At 40.2% G+C, this 16027-nt stretch overlaps 1 protein-coding gene across 1 annotated transcript in view; it reads left to right on the top strand.

Moving 5' to 3' along the window:
* The first annotated feature begins 10357 nt into the window (after nucleotides 1–10357).
* VEGFD (vascular endothelial growth factor D) overlaps nucleotides 10358–16027 on the top strand; it is a 29626-nt gene continuing 23956 nt past the window's right edge. Inside the window, exon 1 of the mRNA XM_062515131.1 lies at nucleotides 10358–10447. Within this exon, the coding sequence (XP_062371115.1) occupies nucleotides 10358–10447 (90 nt within the window). The remainder of the gene's footprint in view (nucleotides 10448–16027) is intronic.

Below are 16027 nucleotides of genomic sequence, written 5' to 3'. Positions count from 1 at the left end.
TAGTTTCATCTGGACTGATAATTTCATTTAAAAGTCTTTTGCCATTATAAAAATCTAACTATTCCAGAACAAAGTCCCTTTCCCCAAAAATAGGACAAATGAACAACAATAATAGGTCTGTAGTTACACTTAGCATGCTAACTATTCTCCAGATGAGTTTCTTTTGTGTCTGGGCTATTTTCCAGCCTAGGGGATCTTCTGTGAGACTGTAAGAGGGAAATAGTGTCTATTAGGGGAAGCAGACAGCCTCAGTCAGTCATTATGATTCTTCATGAATATACCTCATGATGGGATCCTCTCACCCTCTGTCTCATCTGATCTTCTGCTGTGCTCTGCTTCCTTCTATGCTGAGAGCTCCTTATTGTAGGCAGAAAAATGGTGGGTGGGGTGTTATGCATGTCAGAGAAATATTCTGACTGTGAAGTTCAGCTTGGCAGAAAGAGTCCTAAATAATTATCTATTGAGATGTGTTTACTGCATTTCCTTTTGTCCCTCAGTGGCACAAAATAATTAATATCAGGGAAGTGTCATCAAGTACCCTTGCTTGTATCAAAGGCCAGTGAAGATTCAGCTCTGTCCAGAACAGAGCACATGTAACAGCACATATTTTATAAGCCTCAGGTAGACCCTTGGACTTGTATTTGTAGGATTTTGGACAAAAGAAGGACAGGCTCTCTCCCTGAGGACAAGACACTTGTGTCCAGAGTGCTTCAGGCCACCACATCAGGATTGAGGGCCACTTGTCTGAATCTGGGCTATGAAAGGTTTGGCCAGACATCTCCTCTAAGCTCCATGTGATGTTCCTGTGGCTTTAAGTAACAATTATCCCTTTTTAAAGACTTTTTAAACATTATTATCCTTAATGATTTAATTATTAGATCATAATTATGCCCATACCATACCTTGGGGCATGGCAGGAAGACACTTGTGCATGTTTGAAGAAGCAAAGCCTGCTTGTAAAGCCCTGTGTGAGGGGAATCAGGGAATCCCCTTGCTTCAGCCTTGGAAAGAGATGTCTGGAATGATCTGTTGCCAGAACCATACTTGTGTTGCTTTGGAGTGAGCTAACTAGAGTGGTCCAAAGCAGGAGCAAGGAGCAAAGTAACTTAAGGCAGAGAAGCAGAGATCCAATACACAAAAACTCTGTCACTGCCTCTCTTATATTTAACAGTCTAGAGATATTCTTAGTTCCTAGTTAATACTGAAAGAATAAATTTATTAAAACCTGCTTACTGGATTAAAATCTGCTTTTCAGTGTCTTTTGTGGAGCCTCAGAAGATTTTGCAACATCTTCAGCTCTTTAAAATCTTGTCTGCTTGAAGATTGCTACTGAGGATTTTCTGTCAAACTGAAGGGATCAGAACAGCCAGAACTGAAGATTTAGGCACATTTAGGTAGAGAACATCTTGGGGCTTTTTTTCAGTGTTTTAAAACTTGTTGAAAATTTGATATTAACTATTACTGTTTTTAACATGTTACATCAGCGATCTATTCCCAGAAAGCTTTTGAGTAATTAAGGTTTAATTGCCTTTGGACTTATGTCTGCCTTTTTTTTCTTTGCTTTTTATTGATCTATTGATTTATTTTAATTTTTTTCTCTAAATAAGTAACTCCTATTTCAATATCTAAATAGCGTACACTTTTTTAAATTGGAAATTTTCCTATAAAATTTCTCCATTGTGTTTAAAGAATAATACAGCAGGTGATATGGACTTAAGAATAATTATCTCAATGTTTCACTTGGTTCTTATCTTTCCCCTTTTCTTTTAAGCAGCATAGGTTTGCTTTCTGTTCCCTGGCTGCCCTCCTGAACTTGGAGGAATTTGTTATGAACACCCTGGCTAAAAGGCAGTGCTGGAGACATGAGTTCACAGTGTATTCATCAAATCCCAACAGGAGGGTAATTTCCAGATGGATAAGAAGGTCTCTCAGAGCCCTTGTGACATTATAAAACACTCTGGTTAAAACCTTACAGTTTATATGGCCAAGTGAACTCTTCTCCTCTACACCACAGCTACTGGTGGAGGATCCATCAAGCTTCTGTGTTAGCTGAACAGAAGTGCAGGCTCCTACACTTGTGAGCAGATGGGGGGGGGGTCAGCAGTCTCATCCTTAGAAAAATAAGTTTCCATTGGGTGTGAGACCAGCAGACTCCAAGATGAATGAAGGAATGTCAGGGCACTCTCTGAGCTGCTTCAGGACACCTCCTGTCCTTTGAGAAGCCTTGATGGGCCCTGGTCTTCTGAACTCTGATGTTTGCAGTGGGTGGACATTAGAGAAAAGCAGTTTGTTTCACACAAATGACTGGGCAGATGATGATGGATCTGAAATGTTCATTGGATCTTGTATGCAGGCAGAGCTGGAGCAGCACTAACAATGTGGGGATGAAAACTCTGTAGAAGAGTCAGTTAGCCAGGCCATCTTTCATTTTGTCTTCAATGGGAAATATATAGGGTGAGACTGACAAACTGTATTTATGCTTACACATTATTGATAGCAATAGGATGTAATAAAAGTAGGAAATGGTGGGTTTCTTGTAAAAGCACAGAACTGCTTTTGTGTTTTAAGTGTCAACAATCATCCTATTAGAGCTAGAGATGAACTTTACAGTATACACACTTTGAAGCATACATTATCTTATCTAAACATTCAACAGAAATCTCATCTATTCTCCCCTGCTGATGTTGGGGAGCTGATTCGACCTTTTATTGCCCTAGTATCTGTGAGTGTCAAAGCAGCAAAACAAAATGTAAATAATACCCATTTCATCCTCCAACTCTAAGTTGCACCAGGAGGGTTTTATTTTCATATTACTGAGCTGTTGTTACTCTAAAGAGTCCTCAGATGGGTATAAGTCCTGAAATTAGCTTTAAGTTCTTTGCTATAGCTGTGTGCCCACTTTTGGGGTGTTCCCTGCAAGGAGAATTATGCTAAATGCTGTACTGGTTCTCTGACCATCTGCTCTGTATGTACATATTGCTCCAAGGATATCTCTTCAGGGTGCTACAGAAGTAAGTAGGGAAATCACCTGTAGAAAATAGAGGTATAAATCCCTTTATTATTACCCCCTTGCTGTCCTACTTCCCACAATATAATTTCAGTTATCCTTAGACTTGTAACAAATTTTTCTGCCTCTGAACATTTTAATTTCTACTTCTCTGCCTGATTGCTCTGATCACTTAATAGCCTTTACTTGTGCAAATACCTATATGAGGAGCAGAAGTCTCTGTTTAGGAGGAATTCTGGGCAAAAGCAGTTGTTCCTAAGACTTTTTAATGCTGAAAGATCTTACAAAAAGCTGCTTTGTGTTCAATGAATACAGAAAGAGGCAGGGAGGGTGATTACAGGTATCTTTAAGCTGTTTTGTGAGGGGCTTAGCCTTGGAGTTCCTTGCTGGCCTTGAGGGGCAGGATGTTTTCACAGTACGCTCTGGCTGTAACCACTGGGTCAAGAGTCTGGGACTCTGGCACAGAAACTGTTCCCAGGGGGCTGTTTCTTCTAATTCCAAGGCCACATCTCCCTGACAGGACATCAGAACTAGGAAGCAAGAAAAATCTGAGCCCTGGAACTTGGCCAGGCACTTGAACTTGAGGTATTCTGTATTGCATTTAACCAATAACTTTTTTAAAGCAGACTGGATATGATTATAAAGTCCATTAAAAAGCCAAAAGCTAATTGTAAATAGATGTGACTATGAGACTATTTATATTGTTCTGTTCTGATACACAAAGGTATGCCTGGAGTTCCAGCAGCTGCTTATTTTCCTGTTACAAATTCTAGCCTGGTATCTGAAATGCAAAGATGAAACTAATCTTACGTTTTCCACTCCTGTCACAAAGTCTGCCTTACCTCAAAGAAGTGTTGTGATGAGATGGGCAAAGCTCTCCAGGAGCACTTGAAAGTGATTGTGTGGTAATGACTGCTTCAGAAAAATGTTCTTGCACAAATTTGCTTTAACTCTCCAGTCCTATAATACAGAGTTGCTTCTTGACCTCTGAGAATGCAACACTCACTAGAATAAATGAGAATTTTCTCATATAAAAGGTGTTTCCTTGACATCTTGTAGATGCTCTTCTGCCACCATCTGCTCTACAGTCACTTGAATTATATTGCTGTGAGACTCTACTGGATGAAAAGAAAGTAAATGTTTGAAGTACAAGCTGTAATTTTGCTCTGCCATGTGGACTTGCTCAAGACATTACCAGAGACTGCAAGGTTAAGGATGTTGGTATCACCTGCAGTCACATCTTTCTCTTGAGAAATTCTGGGCTTTATGTGCACAGTGCAACAAATATCTATTCAGCTACACAAGTTGGTGCAAGCTGTGCATACCTTAATTCCTGGGTAATTTAGCAACAGTGCCACGTGTGCTGGAGAAAATGAGAATGTATTATTAATTTCTTCCTTACAAGAACCCATGTGTTCATCTGGTTTTCTTGCAACACCTTCAGGATTCAATAATCTGTATATTTAATGTGCTTTGCAGTTACCCTTCCCTTTCTTACTGTACAGTAGCTGAGGATGAAGCCTCCAACTGAATGTAGCCATTGAACTCTGGATGTTGAATCCATCCTCCTGGTAACTGCTTCCTGCCTTGGCTTTGTGAACTGTTTCACACTTGACTTGTACAGGTAGTAGATGTACCTGGACACCAGCCAGTGCTTCACAGTCAGTCTGGAGGCAAGGGCCTGGCTACAGTCAAGGTAGGTGTGAAGGAAATAATTTGGTCAGAGTTCCTCCTCTCCTTCCTCCTCTCCTGTTTCACATATCCCCTTCCTCCGCTCCTTTTCCTTCTCCTTTTCCTCTTCCTCTTCCTTTTCCTTTTCAACTGCAAGACCTGTTTTATCTTTATGTTCAGCTTCTCCTACTTCTCTGTAGAAAGAAATGAGAACTTATAAAGTAATGAGTGAAGCACACCTTTGTAATTAAAGTTTGATAATTGTTTCAGTTGTGCCCTCATTAACAGGTATGTAAACACAGATGGATGTGAAGACAAGCAGACACAGAACTCTGATTGTTGAAGATAAAGATGAATAACAGGAATCCCCAGAGAGCTCTTGCTCTCTGGATCAGGTATCTCTGTGTAGGTTAGACTTCTTAGAAGATGGAATTGTACAAACAGATGCAAAGGAAGCACTGAAACAAAAGAAGCACAAAGTTCTTCATACTTGATATGAAGCTGTTACTCAGCACAGCAGAGAGATTTTCTGTCCTTCCATGCATTAGACATTACAAACGTGAACTAGCCAAGGGCAACAAAGCAGCTGTGCTCTTCATGAGCTTGAGGCAGAGCCTATTCAAAAACAGAGCAGCTACACGGTGTTTACATCTCTCAAAAATTCAACAAGCAGTGTTTGTTGGTGATTAGTATCTGCCTTTTGCTGACAGCGCTCCTCCAAGGGCGTCCCTCCCTGGAGCAGGGGAGGACCGAGCCAGGGGATGCTGTGGAGAGCAGGGACTATGCCTGCCCTTGAGCCAAGGGTGTGTTTGTAGCCTGTGCAGACATTCCCTGGTGAACTTTCAGCCAGCTAGATGAAGGTATGGATAGCAGTTTAGCCACTGCAGCCTGGAGCGCAGTAGAAGCACCCAGTGGGATTTCCCCTCTTCCCCTGCCAGTTTTGCATCCTGCTGTGAGCTCCAGGTTTGCTGCAGCAAGCAGACAATTAAATTACCTAATTTCAAGGCAAATAAAGAATAAGCTGAGGAGATGAAGCAGTGTTGTGGCTGGTAAGAAGGATGGCTCTAGCTCTGTGGTGCTGTCCCTATCACTCCACCAGCCCAGCTTTGGTAGAGTCTTCTCTGAATCTGAGATTCTGTGCATAGGATTTTGCTCTTTTTTTTTTCTCCTAAATTTTAACAATCCATCTTAGCATTAGTGTGATGTTTCAAGCATTCAAGCATTCTGCTATTTCACAGAAATTTCTGATGCCAGTAGCCATTTTAATAAACGTTGCTGTACTTAAATGTTTTTAATTTAATAATTACTTGGTAATTAGTTTAATAGTGTGTGCTAAGTGAACGGATTGCCATATAACTGCTATGTCATGTGTCCTTTATTAAATCTAAGTTAGATCCTTGCTTGCAATATTTTATAAACTGTGCCAATTTTTCTGTGTAGTTTTCAAAAAAACAAGTTCCTCTGTGTATGGATTAATTAGAGGGAATGTACAGATCTGCTTACAGAATTATCTTGAAAATACTTCGTGACCTTCATTAGGAATTATGTTATTCTGAACATTGTGCCATACTGAAACTTCTAATGGTGTGGAATTTTCAAGTCTGAAGCAGCTGGTGAAACAATACTTTATTTAAAGTAAAGACTATTAGCTGCCTTTATTTAGATCAAATTTCAACTTTGCAAACGGATCAATTTAATTGGAATTTATTTAGGGCATATGCTCACAAACCTTCCCTGACCTGAGTAGTCCTCTTGATGTATGGATTACTCTTGTGTTTAAAGTCTGAAATATCTTCCTTTGGTGTTTTGTTACATTTTTCCAAATGAATATTTTGTTTGTTTGCTTGTTTGAGGTGTTCCCTTTTCATTTTTTTCTGGCTAATGGTGACACTAGTATGGGCCTATCTGGAGGTCTAAGTCCTTATCTGATTACTGAATGAATTTACTGTCTTACCTGAAGGGATTTCAGCTTGAGGAGCACCAATTGTTCAGCATAGTCAGGAAATCCTTTGGTTCCTTGGGTGTGCATGCATGCAAGAAATGCACACATTAAATAGGGTGCTGTTTTTTTAGTTTTAGTCATCTGTACTGGCCTCTTTTCTGAGCTGTGAAGTCCAAATACAGAACCTTCAGTGCATCATGGGGAGGAGTTTTAATAAATAAACTGCACTTGGTCTTCATATCCTATCATAAAAGTACCAAGAAATGATGATTAATGCATTAATTTACCAAGTTATGGATCATTTATATGTTCTCTTCCATCACAGAAACAGAGAATAGGAATCCATGATTCAGGGTTTCTGTGCAATGTATGTGAGACTATTACTTTGGAAGAGAGACTCATATTTTAAATGTTATTGAAAAAAATCACACAAAATGCTTGATAAATAGATTTAAGTTTTAATCTGAGCTGTTCATCAATTTCAGACACCAATGTTGATCGATATTAGAAAGAGACTTGACTAAACAAAATTTTAAGTTCTTGCAAAGAGCTGACTCATTGCCACAATATTAATGTATTAAGTACTTAGTCAAAGGTGGCATAAATGTTTGAAAATTCAGTTCATTATATGGTATTTAGCATTGCTGATGTCTGTGGAGCTGATTATTCAGTTACAAAAGTAGTTAAAATAGTAATATTAATTTTATTTAAGCCCCTTTTTATACAGTGTTAGATTTTTAAAAAACTCAAACCCTGCACAGAACTGAGCAGGTGGTTCTACAACAGCTAACTGAGATAAAAGAAGAAACTAGAGTGTGTGTATTGTTAATTTACGTTCATAAATTAAATGAAAACAGAGGTGTCTGGCCAGGCAGCAAGTCTGTTCACTGCTGTTGCAGGCAGTCTGCAATATAATCTCGCTGTACTACTAAGATTCGAGCTCCAACACAGAAGTATTTAAATTGTTTTCAAACACTAGGAAGGAAAAATCCTAAGAAAGCTGAGTAAGGAGCAGAGCTGAGGTGGTGCTGAAAGGAGAACTGATTCTTATCCTGAACTGAGGAGAGAGACAAGAACTACAGCGAATGGAATGAGCACAGTGACATAGATGGTGAAAACAGCTCCCCAGAAATCCATTATCTGAGTTGCTCTGCTGTCCTATGGTTTCTCTTGCATTGCCTTTGCTTTCACGAACAGCTTTGAGCCTGCTTTAGAGTCCTCTGCAGTTGACAAGAGGTTTATTTCTTTATTTGCTAGTCTTTGTGTCTGAGTCCTAAGGGAGAGACTAGGTACTGTTTGTGTTCTGCCTGCAGCATCTAACTTGCTCGTGTATAAACAAGTTTGATTCAGTGCCTGAGGGTCAGTTCAGTCTTCCTGCCAAAAAGCCCCCTGAAGCCAGAGGAGGGTGACCTTTTCTGATGAATGGTTTGCTTTGAGAAAGACACAGGCTTGGTCTTTCCAAATGTATTTGTAATTCAGTGCTGAATTTGGTAAGTAACAGCAGTGATCTACAACATACAGAAAATACTACTGAGGTGTTTCCCTCCAACATTTCCAAACCAAACAACCTTAATTGTCTAAGGCTGGATTGCCTAGAGTCCCTTAAGGGCAGTTTGTGGGTATTTGGCAGCAGCCCTGGCAGGGAGCAGAGCAGCTCATCCCTGAGCTGTGCTGGACACAGGCTGTGTAAGGATCCCACTCAGCAGGCTTTGAGCAGTGAAGGCACATTCTGCTTCTTGATTCTCCCGTGGTTCCGGGTCTGTGATCCAAATGGCCCCATAAATGAGAGGTGAGTATGATCAGGCACTCCCTCCAGTTAACTGCAGGTCGATAGAAAGTTATTTTCATGTATTTTCTGAGCCTAGAGATGGTTATTTTTGGTTGGATCCCTTACTCTGAAGCTGTGCATCCGAGGCTGAGACATATCCTTTTCTTTTAGCAGCTTTCAGCTCCTGCAAGGAGATGGATATTAGTACCAGGAGCAAACCAGAGACATTAAATGAGGTCAAGATGACTGTACATAAGTGTTAGATAACACGGTAACTTAAAATGATGAATGAAATAGTTGGAGAATTTTAATTATAACCTACAGTACAGACACAGAATGACCCTTGTAGCATGGGGTGTGCGAAACTGTGAATATCTCTGGCAGCTGGGTGCAGGGGAGGTATCAGGGGAGCAGCAGGTACACTGACAAAGCAGCTTTTTCACTCATATCAAAGAGGTGAAATTCCTTCTGTCCTTGTACTAACCAGTGTGGTTGGGTGGGGGAGGAAGCAAAAAAAAAAAAAAAAAAAAACAAAGAGAAATAGATTGCTTTCACGAAACAAGTGGGAAAAGTCAAAGCTAAAAAAACCCAGAGTTACATATATTTTTTTCAAAACCTAATGACAGCTAAGACAACAACTGGAAAGACTGGATTAAAATAATTTTCTTGCCAAGGTCCATTTGTGGTCAATACTGAAGAAGAAATTATTCAACCTAATGGCAGGTAGAGAAGTGTAACTTGTATTTAAGGCAGCACTTTTTTGGACATCAGAGGTAGGAAACCATGACTCTGAAGTATTATAGACTTGACTGTTTTATGTTAACTGTGGAGCCTGATTCTGCAAACAGTAAAACATGTGAGAGTGGAATTATTCTCCTGAACACAATATATATGAGTACAGCAATATAGATTTAACATGCATAATTTTTGGAGTCTTTGTTCCTGCTATAATTTTAATTTATTTATCTCCGTTTTAAAATCTCTCTTTTAAGCTGCAGAAATATAGAGAGAAAATACTTATCTTGAAGCAGAAATGCTAGTTGTGTTCTGTTGCAATAAAATGAGATCTTGTCCTTTTATATCTGTCGCTTCATGAGCTTTCTTTTAAAAATTCAAAGTCTTGTTTGTTGTCAGGATAGTTCTTAACTTTGCTTTCTAAACTTTATTCAGAAATCTCTATGACACAGAAGATAGAACACATGAAAGAAAGTCAGTCGGTTTTTTTTTTTTTTTTTCCCAGAGAAGTAACATAAAGTATGTGTGTGGTGTAAGAACGTGTGCTGAAGTTTCATGTTTCAGGTAATCTTCTTTAAAATAATGGGAGTCTAGATTGCATCAGTTAGTTTAAAAAGTGCTATGCTATTGGTAGGAAGAAAATGGGATTTGAGCCAAAATTTGCCTGTGTTGCTGCCAAAGTCTGTATCAGATTTAAGACACATGCTTCTGCAAGCTTCCATGAAGGTTGTGAAAAAAGTTTTCATACAGAGTTGGATTACAGCTCTCGGCTCAAAACACTGGCCATTACTCTACCATCTTAAAAGCCTGCTGTAACACAGAGCACAGAATCGAGCAGATTTCTTACATTTTCTGGACCACAGATGGATTTTGAATGTCTCTTTATGTCTTGATGGAAGATATATTTACTTTACTAACTGGAATCCATACCTGATTGCTTGTGAGTGTGTATGTGTACACATACAGATATATATCTATTTAAAACCTTATCATGATTTTATTTCAAGTGTATCTAAGATCTGCTCCAAGAAATTACATTCTCTAGAAGAACTTACAATTGTTTTGAGCAGCAAAGAGACAGATACTTACTCTCAGATGTTGGAATCCTTTGTGAGTTTATGAAAGAAATTCTGGAAGCTTTTCTGTGTTGGTGGTAGAGAAATGCCTTTTGAAACAGACACTTCAAGCTGTACAACAACGACTGCGTAGTAACCTGTGGATTTTAAACATCAGAATGTACAAACCGTGGGCAACTGTGAATATTTTCATAGTTTCTTTTCTACATCTGCTGCAAGGATCTGACTATGAGAATGGATCTGTGAAGGTAAGTGAACTTTATTTACTGTGATTCTTAAAAATAAAAATTTCCAGAGTTAGCTACATTTAATGTGCAAGGTAGTGGGTTTCTTGCTGTTTTGGTAATGGGTTGTTGTTTTTTTCTTTGGTGATGGTTTACCTGCAAAGATTTTTAGCAAGCATAGAGGAAAATGAATATACAACTAATTTAAATCCACATTTTCTATTTAATATTTTATTACTTTTTTACTAGTTAAGTACTTGTTGTAAAGTTTGTTCTTGAATTAAAATTTTACTTTCAGTCATGAAAAATAAAAGAAAAATCTGAAAAAGAAGCATGACTCAGAGTATTTAGAATATTTGGTAAATACAGGTATCTATAATTGCAGGAATTAGTATGCTGGCATTGAAATTTTCCCTGTAAAAACACGTGTTCATCAGTTGTTAACTATTTGCCAGATATCAGAGAAACATTTTTCTTTTCCTTCATTAGAAAAAAGTTATGTAGGATTTTAAAATAAACAGCAACTAGTAATGATAGAGCACATTGCCTGGAAATTAACTTTTCTTCTGAATATAGTACATGAAATAAAATTTGAGCTGAAGCTTCAGTGTGAGAGTAGGATTTTTCAGATCTGACTTTGAGACAGTGTGAGAACATCCAGGACAATCATTTAGAAAAATCACAACAAAAACTGGAACAAGTTTATACACATGCAGTCTGTCCAAAAATGATTAATTCAGTGTGTGGTCCAGAACAAATTATTTGTTTTTCACTAGCAGAGCAAAACAAGCTAATATTTTTGTTTTCACTTCAGAAAACCTCCTGCTTGCAAGTGATGACCACACACTAGTCTGTGAGCCTGCTGCATGCTGACCTGTGCTTTAGAGAAGAAATGCTAAGTTGTGTGCCTAATTGCAGCCTGCTGTTGCCAGCCCAATAAGTCGGTGGTGAGCAATGTGTGCCTCAGGATGACTGATGCCTGCTGACTGCTCACAAGCTTCTAATTTACAACCTCAGCAATCAATTCTTTGAAGGCATTAAGACCAGAGTAATAAGCCTTGTTTAATACATCAACTTTGTGCACTGCGTGACAAATCACTTTATTTAAACCAGACCATGCTTTCTAATACAGAATAGTAACCATTTTATAATTGGCAGGGCTGATAATTCTATCCGCACGTGGGACGCAAGTTTATTCAGTACAATAGTAAAACCACTAGAAGGCCCTTTAATTGTAAACTTTGAATCCATATCCACTTTGCCTAGAGTAAATGCAAAAGCTCTTCTAGCTAGTTTGTACTGGCTTGCAGTTCATTTACTGTGATAGGACTGTCCATCCAACATAGGTACAAATGTGATTAGTTTCAATGAAATTTGGTTACTGCCATCAAGCAGCCAACTTAGCAGCCACAGGCTACTATTCTTGAAACAATTCACTGAGAGTTTCCAAGATTATCCTAAAGGAATGTTATAGGTCACACTCAGAAATGTATCCCACTCAAATGCTGTATCACCACTTGCATTGGCTGCTGATTGCCAAAAGGAAAAGAGTGGCTTTCTGCTTGTTCTGGCTCTTTTGGTATAGACAGAGGTTTTTGCCTATAATATTTGTTTTTCTTTTAATGTTTTACATACAGCATTGGCTTTCTGGGTTGTTTTCTCCTGTATGACCTGTGGGTTTCTGTGTGTGTACATATGTGGAGACACACCAACACTTCATGTTACAGTGTTGGATGGCACACAGGCTTATGACAATTTTTACCATTTGCACCTGATTAAATTTGCAGTACACATAAATGCTGTATTGCATTCACCTACCCTACCTTATTTTTTTCAAGTTCATTAAGATCAATGGCAGCATTGCCTGGATAAAACCCCACAAGGTCAGGATGCAGCTAATACACAACTAATGAGACCTAGGAGGGTTAAGCACCAGCAAGCTCCTCTGCCCCCTGTTATATGAATCCAAGGGAGGTGAGCTCTGCCCAGGACACCTGAAATTTTAAACCATCAGGTGGTGTCAGTGTGGCACCATGCAATAGAGTTTCAGGGGGCTAAGGGTTTAAATACTCTCTTTTTCCCCTTCAGATATCCCGATTAAAGGCATGAATGTTAAAAAAGCTTGTGTACAAGCTGCCGTGATCCAGCATCTCCATGGCAGTTTGCTTTTCCTAACCCTTCAAAAACTCCATCCTCTTCTGAGCACATGAACCCTTGTCCCCACCATGTACATGTATTCCTCACCTGGCAGAGCTCTTCCTTCCTTCCTCCCTCCATTCCCATTCCCAACCTGTTCTACTCCCAGCACTTGAGCTGTGTTCCCTCACTTCCAGGACTCAGGGACGCAGTTTTCTAATTGGTCTCTTTTTTTTGTGCTACCCAAGTGTCACCCTCCTTCCCTCTCGCTTCCTCCTGGATGGGGATATCTTTCTTCTCTTGCAGACCCTCAGGAGTTTTGTCCAAGCTCCTCAGAGACAGCCCTAATGGGCACTTTTGTTTTTCAGTCACATCTGACCATGGTTCCCCCTTCCCTTCTCCATCCGTAGCTTCCCTCTTTGTCCCTGTGTTTTTAACTGCCCCAACTTTCCCTTTCCTGACCCATTTCTCATTCTGATCTCCAAAGATATCTCAGCCTCCTTGGCCAGGTCCTGCTCTCCTCCATGAGTATTCATCTCTTTCCCCTCCCAGAGGCAAAGCCAGCAGCTTCCTGTCCTTGGATGCCAGACCCCTGAGGTCTGAAGGGGAAGAAGGGCAGGTTCTGTGCTCTCAGCCCCATAGGCTGGACCTGCATCCATATCGTGCTCTGCTCCCAAATGGACTGGAGCCAGCACAGGACCTGACTGCTGCAAAGCCCTGGGAGGGCTATGCTGCTGCTCTTGGAGGCTTTCACATCTGGGTGGATTTTTTTCAAAGATAGTGGTAGACACATCTGAGCCAGAAAAAAGATTCCTCAGGTGTCAAAAATTCACATCTGTGATTCATAGTAGGAAAACAGAAAAAAAATTTGCATGGATAAAGAAGGAGCTTCATCCTCCACCGTGATCAAACCATTTTGACAGAGAAAAGCAAAAATATTACTAAAATAATTTTGAGGCAGACATCTGGTATGGAAAGTTTCAGCCTGAACATCGAATGTCTGGCAGTCAGAAGCACAACTGGAGCACAGGCTCACGGTGGGAAGCAGTGGGCAGCCTCAGGCAGGGGCAGCACAGCCACACAGGTGTCCAACGGGGCTTGGCTCCAGAGCTGAACTCTGATATCAAGGCTGGCCCTTGCCCTCCAGTGGCTCATTCAGGATGCCAACCCAACATATGAAGTCCCCATGGAAGAATTAGATTTCCACATGGGTTTTCTGAAGACTAAGAATTATTTTTTTTTCAAGTTTTATTTCATCAGGAAATGCTTTTAAAATTCCTTATTGAACTTCTTGTCCCGACAGTCTCTTACATTTTGGAGCCTCTCAGCTAGAGAACCACAAATTTCACTGTCTCTCTTTCTGTCTCTCCCCCTCACATTTTTCCTCTCCTAGAGCAGCAACAGACATAAACTACTTTTTCCAGAATTTTAAAATTAGATGTGAAGAGCTATGTCCTATATTCATCAGGGCTGAGGCAAATTTTTTTTGCCAAGAAAAGCCAACAATCCATCAGAGCTGCTTCTCCTTTCCAACGCTAAAACAGCCTCGCTAATGATGCTGCAAGTTTTGATCTTGGAGAATTAAAATCTCATTGCTTTCCTCCTCAATTCTGCTGCTTCACATTATTAATAAAGCGTTGGGGCACAGGAAAGAGAAAGGAACAACTGGTCACTTCCAAGTTAAACAGACTCAGACCCTTTTCCTTTGGCAGAGATGTTCTCCCCATGTTGAGCCCCTCCTTGGGTTTTGTTAGAGAGAAGCCCACGGTGGATTGGCCTGAGGAGTGTCCCTGAAGTATAAAGCTGCTTTCTGACCAAAAGACCGAGGTGTTAGGTGGGCTTAACTGGGAGGTAAACATAGCTGCTGTCTTTTACATGCACTCCTTTTCCACAGCAACATCTTTTTTACTTCTGCACTAAACATGGTTAAAGCCTTGAGTGATCGTTCTTGCTCAAACAGATTTTCTTAATCTCCTCCTGTCACTGTGCGGGAAGCCACTTTCCAAACACAGCTGGTACATAGTCCTTGTCTATTGGTGAGAGTGAAGCAGCACCTCCCCATCCTCCTGAGGCCCCGGACCACCTAAGTGGAAAAGGCCTTGCCCTTGGGAAGGCATGGAAATACTGGAGAGCCATCACACCATGGGTGGAAGAAATCAGGAAGCTCTTTACATCTCCTTTCCGAGAGGCAGCTGCAGTCTGTCTGTCTGTACAGCTGAAACAGAGCTCTGTGAGGAATCCTGAGCAGCACAGCTGGCTGTAAGATTTTGTCTCTGGAATTATAACAGACGCTGTTTGTCAGATAGATCTACACACCTTTCTAAAATCTGCTTGCAAATGTTGCTCAGTTTCTAGAAAAGTTAGATTCTAACAAATCTGTGTCATGGGATCTCTCTTCCTCAAAGGCAAGTCCTGAAATTCCAGCAAAGTGCTCAACTGCTAGAAAAAGCAACTTGAAGTGTCCTTGGGAACAATTTCTCTGTTAAAACTAGGTTTTTATCCTCAAGTCCAGCTTCCTTTCAAAGTTAGGAAACACTTCTAAACAAATATTATGAGATTGTGGTTTCAGAAATATTTCATTCTCCCAGTTTTGTCTGCTGTTTTTGATTCTCTGTGATTACCGTCTCTGGTAGGCACAACGAGCCAAAAATGTGTGAAAATATACTTAGAGCATTCCTGCAGAAATGGTTGTGTTTTTCCTTCAGAAGACAGAAGCTATCAGGGAACTTGTGAGGAAAGACAATTTGTTCTGACTTATCTGCTAATGTCTTGACAAGGTGCACTGAAGGCAAGTAGAACAATTCTGTATTTTTATCATGCCACACAGCATCAGTCCTTGGCTCTTATCAATTTGGACAGGCAACTACCAACACCCTGCTACTTTATCAAGAACAGTTCTCACTCATGAGAAATAGCAAAAAAAAAAAAAAAAAAGCCTCCCAGCTGCTGATCCAGTCCAGTCCATCTCAGCTAGGATTTTAATGTCTGAGGATAGAGCAGAGCTTGGAAAAATACACCAGACTGTGTAGATTAATCAGATGCAGCATTTGAGAAATCCAATTATCGGATTATTTGAAATTAAGCACTAATTACATTTTGCCATCAGTTGTACTCATGTGAAAGTCTGTGAAACCAAGGAAAGGCAAGAAGGCAGGTTCAGAGGGCAGTGGGCCATCGTTTTGTTAATTAGTGGTTTGAAAGCAACCAAAACAAGCCATCAGGTCAGGCTCAGCAACTGTTGCTTGTTTCTGTTTCCTGCAGCCTGCTGGTGCTTTCTCCCCACAGGCATTGGTGTAAATGTAGGCTCCCACAGGAGGAAAGCAGAGAAAAGATCTGCCTGAAAGCAGGAAAAAACTGATGCAAACTCTGGCTTGTGGGACCTCTGCCATGATGTTTGCAGTTTTTGTTTTGATCAACACTGCCGCTATTCCAAAGAAGGTTTACTTGTTTCTTATCTCCAGTGGACAC

The sequence above is a fragment of the Cinclus cinclus genome, chromosome 2 (genome assembly GCF_963662255.1).
Source record: "Cinclus cinclus chromosome 2, bCinCin1.1, whole genome shotgun sequence".
NCBI classification, from domain to species: Eukaryota; Metazoa; Chordata; class Aves; order Passeriformes; family Cinclidae; genus Cinclus; species Cinclus cinclus.
The sequence above is the reverse complement of the archived record's forward strand: the minus strand, read 5'-3'. Positions and strand labels throughout refer to the sequence as shown.